General features: G+C 35.2%; 1 protein-coding gene across 1 annotated transcript; it reads right to left on the reverse strand.

Moving 5' to 3' along the window:
• Positions 1-344: 344 nt before the first annotated feature.
• LOC110913464 (cysteine-rich repeat secretory protein 38) lies at positions 345-1,073 on the reverse strand. The gene has a single exon (XM_022158294.1). The coding sequence runs from the start codon at positions 1,071-1,073 to the stop codon at positions 345-347; it is 729 nt and encodes a 242-aa protein (XP_022013986.1).
• Between the last annotated feature and the right edge of the window lie 13,267 nt (positions 1,074-14,340).

Raw genomic sequence — 14,340 nt, forward strand, 5'->3', positions numbered from 1 at the left:
TCACTAGTGGCTCGATTCACATCTTCTGTAGTTTTATTTATTGTAAATAGTTGTAACCGACAAAACTAGTTTTTACAAACATAAAATGACGAATTAAAGTGTTTTAGTTTGGAAATGTAATTTAATAAAAAGAGTTTTATTAAATGATAACACTTTTGTTTTTAAATTAAACTGTTAATTTATACGCCATAATTTAATAAAAGAGTTCATTAAATTTAGAAAAAGTTCACAATACAAACGTCGCTTTAAATAGGGCATTTAAAAAAAGTACACATGCCTAATTAATCGTATATTAAATGGCAGTAGTATCACGGATCCCAACAGTGGAGATGGTTGGATAGAGGTTACCGACTTCGAAAATCATCATGGGCGTACCTCATATAGCAACCGTTGGTTAATGTTGCTGCAGCTGTTGCACCACTACAACAAGATTTCATCTCTCCATATACACGGACTTGTAAACATTTAAGGCAATCTTCTGGTACTATATCAGTAGTACATTGCATAACCATGAACAAAGTTTGACGTGAGCCAAAAGGCATAGTCCCATAAGCGTATTTAGTATTTCTGTCAACATAGGCTGCCTGTTGCGATAACTTTTCCACTAGTGTTATCATGGTTTTCTCCAGCCCTCCAATATCCTTCGCTTTAATATTACTAGTTTCATGGGCAAAAAACCAAGAATCATACGCAATTACATTTCTTACGGGACCATATTGTACCATGCATTTGCTCCTCCATGCGAAAGCTTGTTTTATCTTTGGGCAGCTCTTTAGAAGAAGTGGAATTGTGTTGTTTACGCAAGACTTGCAAGCTTCGATTTTTAAATAGCCTGCACAAACACTTGTGGCGTAAATCTGTTCAGTTCTTGCACTGTCGGTGCCCAATTTTACTAATGTACTTAGTGTCTTGAATGCAGTCAATAGTTCATTCTCGTAGGTGCTGTTTGCTAGAAAGCTTCCAGAGTCTTTTTTGCATCGGAAAATGTCGGCATAGAGTGGCTCACTCAAGATGACAATATTAAGGATTGCCTGAACAATAAACAAAAATAAAACTATGGATTTCATCTCCATATGTTTCTTTGTATTAATAATGAATCTTTGTGGTTCTTATAAGCAAAAACTTAACCACGTATATATAAAATGTAAAGTTGGCTTGAAGTAGAGTTTTATACCATTCTAATTTGTTAAATTTCATTGTTGATTGTTCAACATTTGTAACATCATACACTAACATACATATACACGCACGTATGTACCTTTTAACTCCTTTCTATTTAATGTAGTTGTCATATTTTAAGGGTGTACATATTTGCGCATCAAAATGCCTATATGCACACCAAACCCTAGCTTTATATACGTCGCATATAGGTCTATACGCGGCGTATAGCCATCTTTTTCAATTTCCAAGAGAATCTCTGATATCATGTGGGAATTTTTCTCTTTATATAAACTGCGTATAGGCCTATAGATGTATCGTATCATATAGCGTAGTATCGTATTGTATTGTATAGGTGTAGTATAGGTCCCGTATAGGTCTATAGGTGTAGTATAGGTCTTGTATAGGACTATATGTGTAGTTTAGGTCCCGTATACTATACTATATATGCTATGCTATGCTATACTACTTTACTATACTTTATTACACTATACTATACACTGCTGTACTATATTGTACTATACTGTACTATACTGTACTATACTATACTATACTGTACTATATTGTACAATACTGTACTGTACTATACTATACTGTACTATACTGTACTGTACTGTACTGTACTGTACTGTACTATACTATACTATACTATACTATACTATACTATACTATACTATACTATACTGTACTATACTATACTATACTGTACTGTACTATACTATACTATACTATACTATACTATACTATACTATACTATACTATACTATACTATACTATACTATACTATACTATACTATACTATACTATACTATACTATACTATACTATACTATACTATACTATACTATACTATACTATACTATACTATACTATACTATACTATACTATACTATACTATACTATACTATACTATACTATACTATACTATACTATACTATACTATACTATACTATACTATACTATACTATACTATACTATACTATACGAGACTTATGTTATACTACATTATACGATACGATATGATACTACATCTATAGTTCTATACAAGGCCAATATGGGACCTATACTATACGATACTACATCTATATGGGACCAATACTACACTATACGATACGATATCACACTTATAGGAACCTATACGAGACTTATACTATACACTATATGATATGATTACTATACGACTATACGATACGATGTAATACGATACGATACGATACTATAGGATACCAAAGAACACCCGTATAGGCCCATAGGTGCACTATTGTCCTGTATAGGCCTATAGGCATGTACAAGACCTATAAGGACCTATACGATACTTATACCACATTATTCGATACTATAATATTTGATACTATACTACACCTATAGGCCTATACAAGACTTATACAACACTATACGATATGATATGATACGATACTACATCTAAAGGCCTATACGAGGTCTATGCGATACGATACTTAAAAATGTTTTCTTTAAAGTACTTACTATAGAACTTTTCTAAAATGATAAATAATGTATAAAATTGTTTCCTAAAAAACCACCCTTTATATACGCTCCGTATAGGCCTATACACGACGTATATAAAGGGTCAAAAAGACAATTTTACCCCGGTTTAGGCTGTGTATACTGTATAGCTCTCAATCTAGGGGTAAAATGATCTTTTTTACCAAACTTTCCCCATGTATACGCCATATACAGGGCTATACGCGGCGTATAGTAAAAAAGACAATTTTACCCTAGATTGTGGGCTATACACAACCCAAACTAGGGGTAAAATTGTCTTTTTGACCCTTTATATACGCCACGTATAGGCCTATATGCAGCGTATATAATGGGTGGTTTTTTTTACAAAACGATTTTATACATTATTTATCGTTTTAGCAAAGTTCTAAAATAAGTACTTTAAAAAAACATTTTTAAGTATCGTATCGTACAGTAGAAGTCTTGTATAAACCTCGTATAGGCTTCGCATAGGCCTATGGATGTAGTATCGTATCGTATAGTGTTGTATAAGTCTCGTATAGGCCTATAGGTGTAGTGTAACATCATATCTTATCGTATTAAATAATGTAGTATAAGTATCGTATAGGTTCCCTATAGGTCTTGTATATGCCTATAGGCCTATACGGTACCTATACTGCACCTATAGGCCTATACGGGTGTTGTATGGTATCCTATAGTATCGTATCATATAGTATCATATCGTATAGTGTATAGTATAAGTCTCGTACAGGTTCCCTATAGGTCTTGTATGTGCCTATAAGCCTATACGGGACCTAAACCATACCTATAGGCCTATAAGGGACCTATACTACACCTATAGGCTTATATGGGTGTTGTATGGTATATATCGTATTGCATCGTATCGTATCGTATAGTGTATAGTATAAGTCTTGTATAGGTTCCCTATAGGTCTTGTATATGCCTATAGGGCTACACGGGACCTAAACCACACCTATAGTCCTATACGGGACCTATACTACACCTATAGGCCTATACGGTTGTTATATCATATCCTATAGTATCGTATTGTATCGTATCGTATCGTATCATCGTATAGTGTAATATAAGTCTTGTATATGTCCCTTATTGGTCTTGTATATGCCTACTACACTATACTATGCTTTTCTATGTTATGCTACATATATACGAGACTTTAGTTAAAGTACGCAATACGATACTACATCTATAGTTCTATACGAGGCCTACACGGGACCTATACTATACGATACTACACCTATACGGGACATAAACTACACTACACGATACAATATCACACTTATAGGCTTATACGAGGTCAATACGTGACCTATACTACACCTATATGATACGATACTATATTTATCGTATAAAAATGATTAATGTTGTATAAAACAGTTTATAAGAAATACTTACTTTTTTATTAATTAAAAATAGAAAACTTAATTTTTATAAAACTTTGCTAAAACGATTAATATTGTGTAAACATTTCTAAAAAACACTTATATACGTGGTGTATAGGAGCAGCCAGACCAGTACTAACATCAGACACTGATTTTTATGCAAATTTATACGCTAAGTATCGAGCTATAGCGACGTATATAAACCCTAAAGTGTGCAAATAGGCATCTTGGGTGTGCCAATTGTTTGAGCCTATTATAAAACCACATATAATAAAGAGCGATTTTGTTTGTTAATGTTTGAAAGATGATGTTACCATAATTTCATTAAGCATAGTTCTAAAACCACATATAATTTACAAGTTGAGACACCATGGTCGTTTATAGAAGAAACAAAAATGAAATAACCAATTTCATTTTCCATCTGTTTACATAATAAAATTTTGAATTTCTCTTACAGAAATATATTACTTTATGTCTTCTTGAGTTTTACATGTATTTTTTTCCTTTCATTTTCATCTTATATATTTTAAAATATTTTACGTATTTTTAGACAACAGTGATTATTGAAACCTGAAGTTAGCATGAAATAGAGTTTTATACTATTTTAATTTGTTGAATGTCATTGTTATGTTAAACATACTTAGTAGCATGCATTAAGGAATTTTTGTCATATTGAAATATATATATATATATATATATATATATATATAGAGAGAGAGAGAGAGAGAAGGGTTAACATACTTCACGGCTTATCATACTTCACGTAGGAGACAATGGTAACCGTTGGATCAGGGGTATAATCACGCATGGAACATATAATCACGCATGAGACCACATAATCACGCATGGGACCACATAATCACACATGGGATCCAAAATCACGCACGTTATTTTGGTTAAAAAAATAATTACGCATGTTATATATAATGGACCGACAAATCTGCTCCCTTTTTATTCCTTTTTGATTACACAGTTCTCGTTTTTATCCCAAATTATATGGCTCCTAATTAGCAGCCTTTTCCTTTATTATTTTCTTTTGACCCCTCTTTATAAAGGGTGAGCCTTTTCCTTTATTATTTTCTTTTGACCCCTCTTTATAAAGGGTGTCTCTTTTGTATACAGAACATACGAACATTTGGAATACCAATATCATACCATAATAACAAGAGTTTCTTTTGTAACGGCCCGACATTTTCCGAACGGCCCAAACAAAACAAGGCCAAACCGACTCATTTAAAGGATTTCGAAGTGAAGCTTCCCCCATCCCTTGACCACGAGCATTCATCCACAAGCTCTGATCAAAACCCCTCAACGGTACACCCTTTAGCGCACTTTGTATCTTATGATAATTTTACTAACTCACATAAAGTTTTTTTGGCGGCCATTACCTCAAATAATGAGCCAAAGCATTTCCGTCAGGCCATTCACAACCCAAAATGGGTCGAAGCCATGCAAACCGAAATTCAAGCTCTTGAACAGAACGGGACTTGGACGTTGGAAGAACTGCCAGAAGGAAAACGTCCCATCGACTCAAAGTGGGTGTACAAAATTAAATATAAGCCAAATGGAGAAATAGAACGTTTTAAAGCTCGCCTCGTGGCAAAAGGTTTCACGCAAATGGAAGGCATTGACTTCCATGACACCTTTGCGCCTGTTGCTAAATTGGTTACCGTTCGTTGTCTCCTAGCTGTTGCTGTAAAAAAGGAATGGCATACCCATCAATTAGACGTGAACAACGCCTTTTTGCATGGGGATTTACATGAAGACATCGACGTGAAAATACCGCAAGGTTTCAGAAAACAAGGAGAAAACCGAGTGTGCAAACTCAAGAAATCTCTTTATGGGCTCAAGCAGGCATCGAGAAACTGGTACCAAAAATTTACCACATCCCTTCAACGACTCGGCTTCAAACAATCCAAGGCTGACCACGCTTTGTTTCTATTCAAGAAAGGTGAAATTTTTGTCGCTGCCCTCATTTATGTGGATGGCGTTATCATCACGGGAAATGACTTTCACAAAATACAAGCAACCAAACGTTTCCATGACAAAGAATTCAGCATCAAGGATCTCGGTCCTTTAAAATTCTTCCTTGGCATCAAAGTTGCTCGAACAGCACATGGCATGGTCCTTAGTCAACGAAAGTACACCTTGGATATTCTCGAAGACGCGGGTATGTTAGGTTGCCGCCCCAGTTTATTTCCCATGGAACAAAACCTAAAACTCGATAAACGAGAGAGTGAAGCCCGTGTAGATGCTAACCAATATAGGAGGCTCGTAGGAAGACTTCTGTATTTACAAGCAACACGACCTGACATTGCTTACTCAGTCAATGTCTTAAGTCAGTTCGTTAGTGACCCACGAGAGAGTCATCTCGAGGCTGCAAATCGAGTCCTTCGTTACTTGAAAGCCACACCGGGACAAGGCATCCTCCTTGCCAAAGATGGAGGAACGAATCTCACAGCCTATTGTGACTCTGACTGGCTTGGATGTCCCATTACAAGAAGATCCAGAACAGGGTATTTGTTACTTCTAGGGGGAGCTCCTATATCCTGGAAGTCAAAGAAACAATCAGTTGTCTCTCGATCATCAGCCGAAGCCGAGTATCGTGCCATGGCATCCACCGTTAGTGAAATCTTGTGGATGAGATGGTTGTTACAAGAACTTGAAATGACATGTATTGGGCCCACACAACTTTTTTGTGACAACCAGGCCGCTAGACACATTGCAAACAACCCAGTCTTCCATGAACGAACCAAACACGTTGAAATGGACTGCTATTTTGTCAGAGAAAGGGTCGAAGCTAAAGATATTCAACCTATGGCAATTAACACAAAGGAACAAATTGCAGATGTCTTTACCAAGCCGTTAGGGACACAAAATCTGCACAATCTTCTAGTCAAGTTGGGCATTACGGATCTCCATGCGCCAACTTGAGGGGGAGTAATGGACCGACAAATCTGCTCCCTTTTTATTCCTTTTTGATTACACGGTTCTCGTTTTTATCCCAAATTATATGGCTCCTAATTAGCAGCCTTTTCCTTTATTATTTTCTTTTGACCCCTCTTTATAAAGGGTGTCTCTTTTATATACAGAACATACGAACATTTGGAATACCAATATCATACCATAATAACAAGAGTTATTAACATATTTCGTGAAGTACGTTAATGTACGTTAAGGCGTCAAGTACATTATACTTTCTCTCTCTCTCTCTCTATATATATATATATATACACACTAGGTTAGCAACCCGTGTACTACATGGGTAGCATATATATGATGTGAAAATAATTTGTTCATCTCGTAATTACACAACTTATAATGATAATTATGCAACTCATGCTACAATTATATACATCGTACATCCATAATTAAATAACTTATAAAAATTATAACACAACAATGATAATTAAACATGTTATACACACAACGCAACTACTTTTTTAAGTTATAAATCGTTGACTTTTTTAACGTATAGCAAGACTATACTTCAATTAAATATTTTTCTAAAATAATATAAAACATGTTACAAATTATTGTAACAATTATTTAAAAAATACCATAAATATGGATGTATTAGTTTTCTATTTAAAAAAGCATATAAAAAAAGATTTCTAGCTTTTTATCATAAATAATAAAAAATAGTGAGAAATAATATGGAATTGACAAGTGGCAAAAATTTTTGATGGATACTCTAGTAATGAACCAAGTGTACTTCTATTTTTATTTACAACTAGGTTAGTAACCCGTGTATTACATGGATTGAACAATAAAAATGAAAAAAATCATACAGTTGTAACATAGGTTAAATGTTTGAAACTTGGTATAATTTGTAGTTGTTTTTGAATATGTGGCAATGGTCATATAAGAGTGGGTTACAAGTTTGGAAACTGTTATTAAATCTTATGACCATACGGATAAGAAACACAAATTCAAAACGATTATACCGATAACAAACATAAATTCAAATTACCGAAAGTCATACCAATAACAAACACAAATTTAAAATTATAATGAGTTGCAAATTAGAAACAAAAAACTCATAGAAGGGGGTCACCATCCATTTACAAATAAACCTTAAAGTTAACCTTAATGAGTGAATCAACAAAAAAGAATATGAATTAACAAAGACGAACATGGAGAAAGTATTTGAAAGTAGGAGTCAATCAAGAGATATAGAGAAGAAAGACTATGCAAGGGCTATAAATCAATATATGTTTGCATCTTATCTACAGAATGGTTTAAAAATTATATTGAATCTCAGTAGCGTATTTGAAGCTTGTCGGTAATTAGTAGCAAAGAAATTGAAGCTTGAAATATAATTTTATTTATTAATTAGTTATTAGTTATCTATTTATGGATAATACTTTTAAAAAAACCTAATACCCTAAAATATATATTTTATTAAACGTTCATTATGCAAATTGTTGAACGCAACTTTTCCAATTAAATAGCATCAAAGTAAAAGAGAAGGGGTTGGCTAAATGCACCCCCCTTTTTACTAAATGCACCCCCTTTTTCCATATAAAAACATTTTAAAACTTTTCAAATTTCACCCTTTAAAAATCCATGACTCACATTTTTTATAACATCCAGATCTCCTAAACAATGATCAAAATTGTTTGTTTTTTTTTAGATATATTGAACAAGATTTTCTAAACAAACTCAAATCGTTGTATATTATTCCCAATGTATAATGAAAAATTAATGTGAACAATATTTCGGTGCCACATTCTTTTTCCCACGAGTCCTGTAGCTTTTTTTTTTCTCAAGTGACATCATTATCTTCAAAGTATAATATGGATTTTTAGGATTGGGACATGACTACAGACATTATCAATACAAGCTTATAATCATAGCTTCATCCTTCAAATAAAAATTATACCTGATCGGTAGAAAATACAGACATCTTTTTGTATAACTCTTGATGTCGAATTATGATAAACCGTGATAACTAATATCAGAGGCATAAACTAGAAAACAATTATTAACATTACAATAATATAGTACATAAGATAATATATTAATTAATATATACTCTATATCAAACATTATGTACAGCAACGAATTGACTTTAATACATAAATATAATATATTAACAAAGAGGAAGTCTTCATGCGCAATATATCAAACATTATGTACAGCAACGAATTGACTTTAATACATCCACAAATCGATTTGTAAGTTTGAACCGCAAAAAAAAGAACTATATTAATGAGAAAGATGAATACATACGAAGAACGCTCAATCAATTAGATTTTTTATGAATATCAAAGTTGCACTAAATCGTTTTCAAGGTCTCTCTTAATCTCCTTCTTTCAATCGGCAGGAATTTTGTTATGAAGCCGTTCTAATGTAAAAGAAAACACGTTTAAGTAAGTATTCAAATTATGGGAGTGGATAAACCCCTATAAAAATAGGGATAGTTTCTTATGTAATTTAAAAAAAGTAGAAAACACAAGGGTTCATTGTTTTTATTTACAAACTTCAGGGGGGAGGTGTAGCCAGTAAAAATTTGAAAAAGGGGGGGTACATTTAACAACACCCAAAAGAGAAATTGCCCAGAATGAAAACGTCAGATGGAGAACATGATTTGCGGAACTTATATATATTATTTTGTTTATATAGTTAGATAGGATATATTTTGTTTACATAATTAAAGAGGAAAATTTGATTTAAGTAATTAATAAATCTTAATATTGTAGAAAACTTTTCCATCAAATTTTTGGATTGTCAAGAGTGTCATGTGGCAACACAAGATCTTCATTTATTAGATAAGATAAATAGATTATAAAATATATACACACATAGACATATAGAAACACACGCATATACCTTTAACTTCTTTCGGTTCTATGTTGGTTTCACAACTTTAAAACCTGTGAAAGCACCGAATCGATGACATACATCAAACATTGCACTTGATTCAAGACATGAAGAACAAAATATGAAGAACATGATAGAAAGATGTAGAAGATGAACTCTTTATTATGAATCAGTCATCACAGATTACACAAACCAAAGGAGTATACATCATCTACAAGCTGGTTTAGATCACAAAGATCTAAACCCTAGCTTTCTCTCACTAACACATAGTCTCTCTCTCTCTCTAGAATTCACACAGAAGAGTGGGAGAGGTGCACCCAGCTACAAGAGTTGCACAAAGCTTTCTCTAAAATCGTTGCCCTAATCTACACAATACACACATATATATAGGCTAGGGACTAAACCTCGGACAAACCAATTCTACACCAAAACTCAGACAAAAGTTCTCCCTAGGAACTTCTTAGGGACAAATTCTCCCTAGGAACTTCTTAGGGACTAAGTTTGGGCACTTGTACAATAAAGACCCTAACAATTGGAAGTCATACACTTTTCACCCAAAGTGCATTAACAACTCCCCCTTGATTAATGCAGGTCTTCATGTGGTCTTGAATTCTTCGTTATGGTTGACTTTAACTTGGACTTCTGCTTTGGTTGACCAGAACTGATAAGCGACAGTTACCCGGCAGGAACTGCACTTACAGTCTCCCCCTTAACTGTTGCATCAGTTCTGTGTGGCATCGATAATCTTCAATCACCGGATACTGCACTTAGAGACTCCCCTTTAACTGAAGATATCATGTCAGCTTTCAACTTTGGCTGAGACTTGATCTTTTTGGTAGAGCACAGTGATCTTCAACCCTTCTAATTAAAGACTTGCTGACGATCACTTAAAGCCGCTTTGAGAAACCCGAAGAATCCAACATCAAACACTGTAGATCCTCCCCCTCAAACTACTCCCGAATCAAATTAACGCGAACCGACCTACAACCACATGTAGGAATATCGCTCGATACATTAATCTTCAAACCTAACCGGTAGCAGAAAGAAACATTGGATTTCCAATGCCCAATCTTGAACACTTCAAACTTCACAAAGACATGAAGCTCAGTTCGATAAGTTAATAACAAACTGAACTTTGTAAAAGTACATCCACCATCTTGATCAGAGTCTTCAACCGAGTGTCTGAAATCATTTCATCTCGAATCTTCAAGATCCAATCCCGTATCTTCACAAATCCACCAATTACCCGTTGACTTTCGTCTCTCATCTCCCCCTCAATGTAAGAACCCCTATTTCGAGAATCCGATCAGTCACCAACTTGGAAGAGGTACCAAGAAGACTAATCTTCTTTACTCTAACCGGCATACGATAAAGGCTTGACCTTCAACTAGTTGCCAAATGAACAATTTGCTTCATCACGTCAACACTTGATTGAACCTCGAACAAACTTGACAAAACTCAATCATACACTAGCTCTAACTTGCTTCATGTTAAAAACACTTCCCCATCGGTAAGATTAACACTAAGTTAATCTCAAAGATAGTAAACAAGAACTTGTTTCGATGTAGCACCACGAGCTTTTGATTTACAAAGAAAACAGGAATTTCAAAATTTTTACTCCCCCTTTTTCTTTGTAAACAATACAAAAATCCAAGCAAGTCGTATTCTCTTCACCTCCTCACTTGATCCGGACAACATAAGTACCATAAAACTTTTCGATAATCCGAAACCGACTTCAAGTTTCCAAACTACACATAATTCTGACTCTTAGTTAGTTATCCGGTACCCCAGGTAACCCGGAATAACTAGAAAAACTCGGAACATGCACAATTCGAAACTTCCGAACTACACAAGCTTCTAAACTTAGTTATAAATCCGGTACCCCAGGTAACCCGTAATTCTAGAAAATTCGGAACTTGTAAAACCCAGAAGCTCTTGAAACCTCGGATCAGATCATCTGAGCAGTATTTAGAGTATAAAGGAATTCGAAACCAGCAGGGAGATAAAGGAAACTCTAATAGGGACTGTTTAAAACGAGAATACACTGTAGAGCCCACCAAAACGAGAAAATATGTGGCTGCCATGCGAGGCCCAAAGGCAATAATCATCCAATCATTTGATGGGGCCCAGCTCCCAAGCCCATGCACTTTCAAACTTTGCAAACCCTATCCGACAAGAGTATTGTTTCAGCCGCCATCACCGGAAGTTATCCACTGGCCGGAAACAACGATCCCCGACCATCACCATAATCATCGGGCGAGCATATTTGAAGAACACAGTTAATCGGAGCCACCACTATGAGCGATTTACGACTGCATACAATACCGTTTAACCACTCACACCGACCATCTTAACAACTTCAACGTCTTCAATCTCTTCGTACCACAAATCAATGAGCCAAACAATGTCCGTTATAAAGCTCCTTCAAGCAAACCGATTTCAACGAATTCGCAGCCGCTCCAACACCAATCGGCTTGGCTGAGTCGTCGTTAACATCTCGTAAACGCTTAACCGAAAGCTCCTAAAGTGAATAATGTGTAAAACTTGGACTGAACATAAACTCAGATAGAGGTTTCACAGCCTCGGAGTGTTAACTTGTTTCCAAAACGAACTCGGAACATCTGTTTTAAAAACTTGGAGGCTGTTTGCTTTTCAAAACTCGGAGTCACTAAAACTCGGAATTGCAATTTTCATAGAACTCGGACTGCTTGCTTTTCAAAAGTCGGAGTCACTAAAAATGATCAAAAAACTCGGACCCTTGATAAACTCGGAGTTATGTTTACAGTTTATCAATCGATAAACTCGGACCCTTGACAAACTCACAAGTAAAACTGTTCTGATGATTAGAAACTCGAAGTGAAACTTGGACCAAGTAATTTGCTTTCATCCGAATATGAAACTCGGGAAGATTGCTTGACAGATTAAAAACTCGGACAACTACTAGGAACATCGAACAGTTTAAAAAAAAATCGGAATCCAACATCAAACAAAATTCGGATCCGTTAACTTAACTGGAACTCGGAACAGAAAAGAAAAACTTGGAATTCTTGTGTAAAAACTCGGGAAGCATAGATTTGTATAAACTCAGAGACTGAAACTCGGAGAACACAAGTTTGAAACTCGGGACACTGTTTTAAACAAACCTCTGAGCTGAAATAAGTAAAACTTCGGACCATTTGAAATATAACCAACCCTCAGACCATAAAACAAAGATAAAAAATACTCGGAGTCAACAAAAGAACCTCGGAGCTGAAATGTGTTCGGACAGAAACAGAGACCTCGGATATTCGGAGTCAACAAAAGAACCTCGGAGCTGAAACTCGGAACAGGTACAGCACAAAACTCGGACTGCAATAAACCTCGGACCAAAAGTAAATTATTAAACAAAACTCGCTGTTGCAGAAACTCGGAGTTAATCATATATTAAAAAGAAAAAAAAAACTGAAAACCTCGGAGCCACAGATGAAACACGGACCAGTAAGACACATTAATGAAACTCGGGGCTGATTTGAAACTCGGGACAGACCTTTAAAACAACTGTCATATGGACAGAAGTTAATCGGAGATGTTTAACCAATAAACAAACTCGGAATTAATCTGATCTCATATAACTAATTTGATCTGATATAAACTCGGGACGCGGTACTCGGAATTAATCTTTATAAACTCGGGACTCGGAACTTCGGACCCTATGATTTAATTAATATGACTAACCTCAGACCAACTGTTTAAGCTTGTTACAAGACTCAACAAAGACCTCGGAACAGAGATTAATTCCTCGGACTCGAATCGTAAGACGGAGCGACTAAAATTTTATTCCTCGGACAGAAATTTATTCCTCGGACCAAAACATCGGACAGAATAAAGATTGGACAGAATAAACATCGGACAGAATAAAAAGTTTCATGAACCTCGGAACATATCCTCGGAACAGAATCTTGGACACTACAAACTCAAAAACTCGGACAATATACAGAAAGTAAAAGGTCAGAACTGGATATGAGATCAAAACTCGGACAGGAGGAGAGAAGTAAAAGTCGGACTTCAATACTCATTGTAAAACTCGGACAAGTTTCTCCCTAGTGTGACTTCACACTAGTTCACCAAAACCCCGGAAACAACAAACACAGAGTTTTAAAACTCAGACAAGTTTAACACTAAGGAAAACTCAGACAGAGCAATTTTTGGATCAGACCTCACATCTGCAATAACTTGGAGAACAAAACAACCACGAGCAACAGCTCCATTTTCTTCAACTTTTCTGCAAAATCTTCAAGTCTTCAAGATGTTTGGCGGAAACAAACATCAAATCAAGAGCAATGGTGATTCAGAAGGCGGTTAGACCATTCTGAATCGGTAACCATAGCTCTGATACCACTGTGAAAGCACCGGATCGATGACATACATCAAACATTGCACTTGATTCAAGACATGAAGAACAAAATATGAAGAACATGATAGAAAGATGTAGAAGA

This window comes from Helianthus annuus, chromosome 15 (assembly GCF_002127325.2).
Source record: "Helianthus annuus cultivar XRQ/B chromosome 15, HanXRQr2.0-SUNRISE, whole genome shotgun sequence".
NCBI classification, from domain to species: domain Eukaryota; kingdom Viridiplantae; phylum Streptophyta; class Magnoliopsida; order Asterales; family Asteraceae; genus Helianthus; species Helianthus annuus.

Excerpts from the sequence above, each read along its gene's own strand:
- LOC110913464 (XM_022158294.1), bottom strand. The coding sequence starts at position 1,073 with ATGGAGATGAAATCCATAGTTTTATTTTTGTTTATTGTTCAGGCAATC.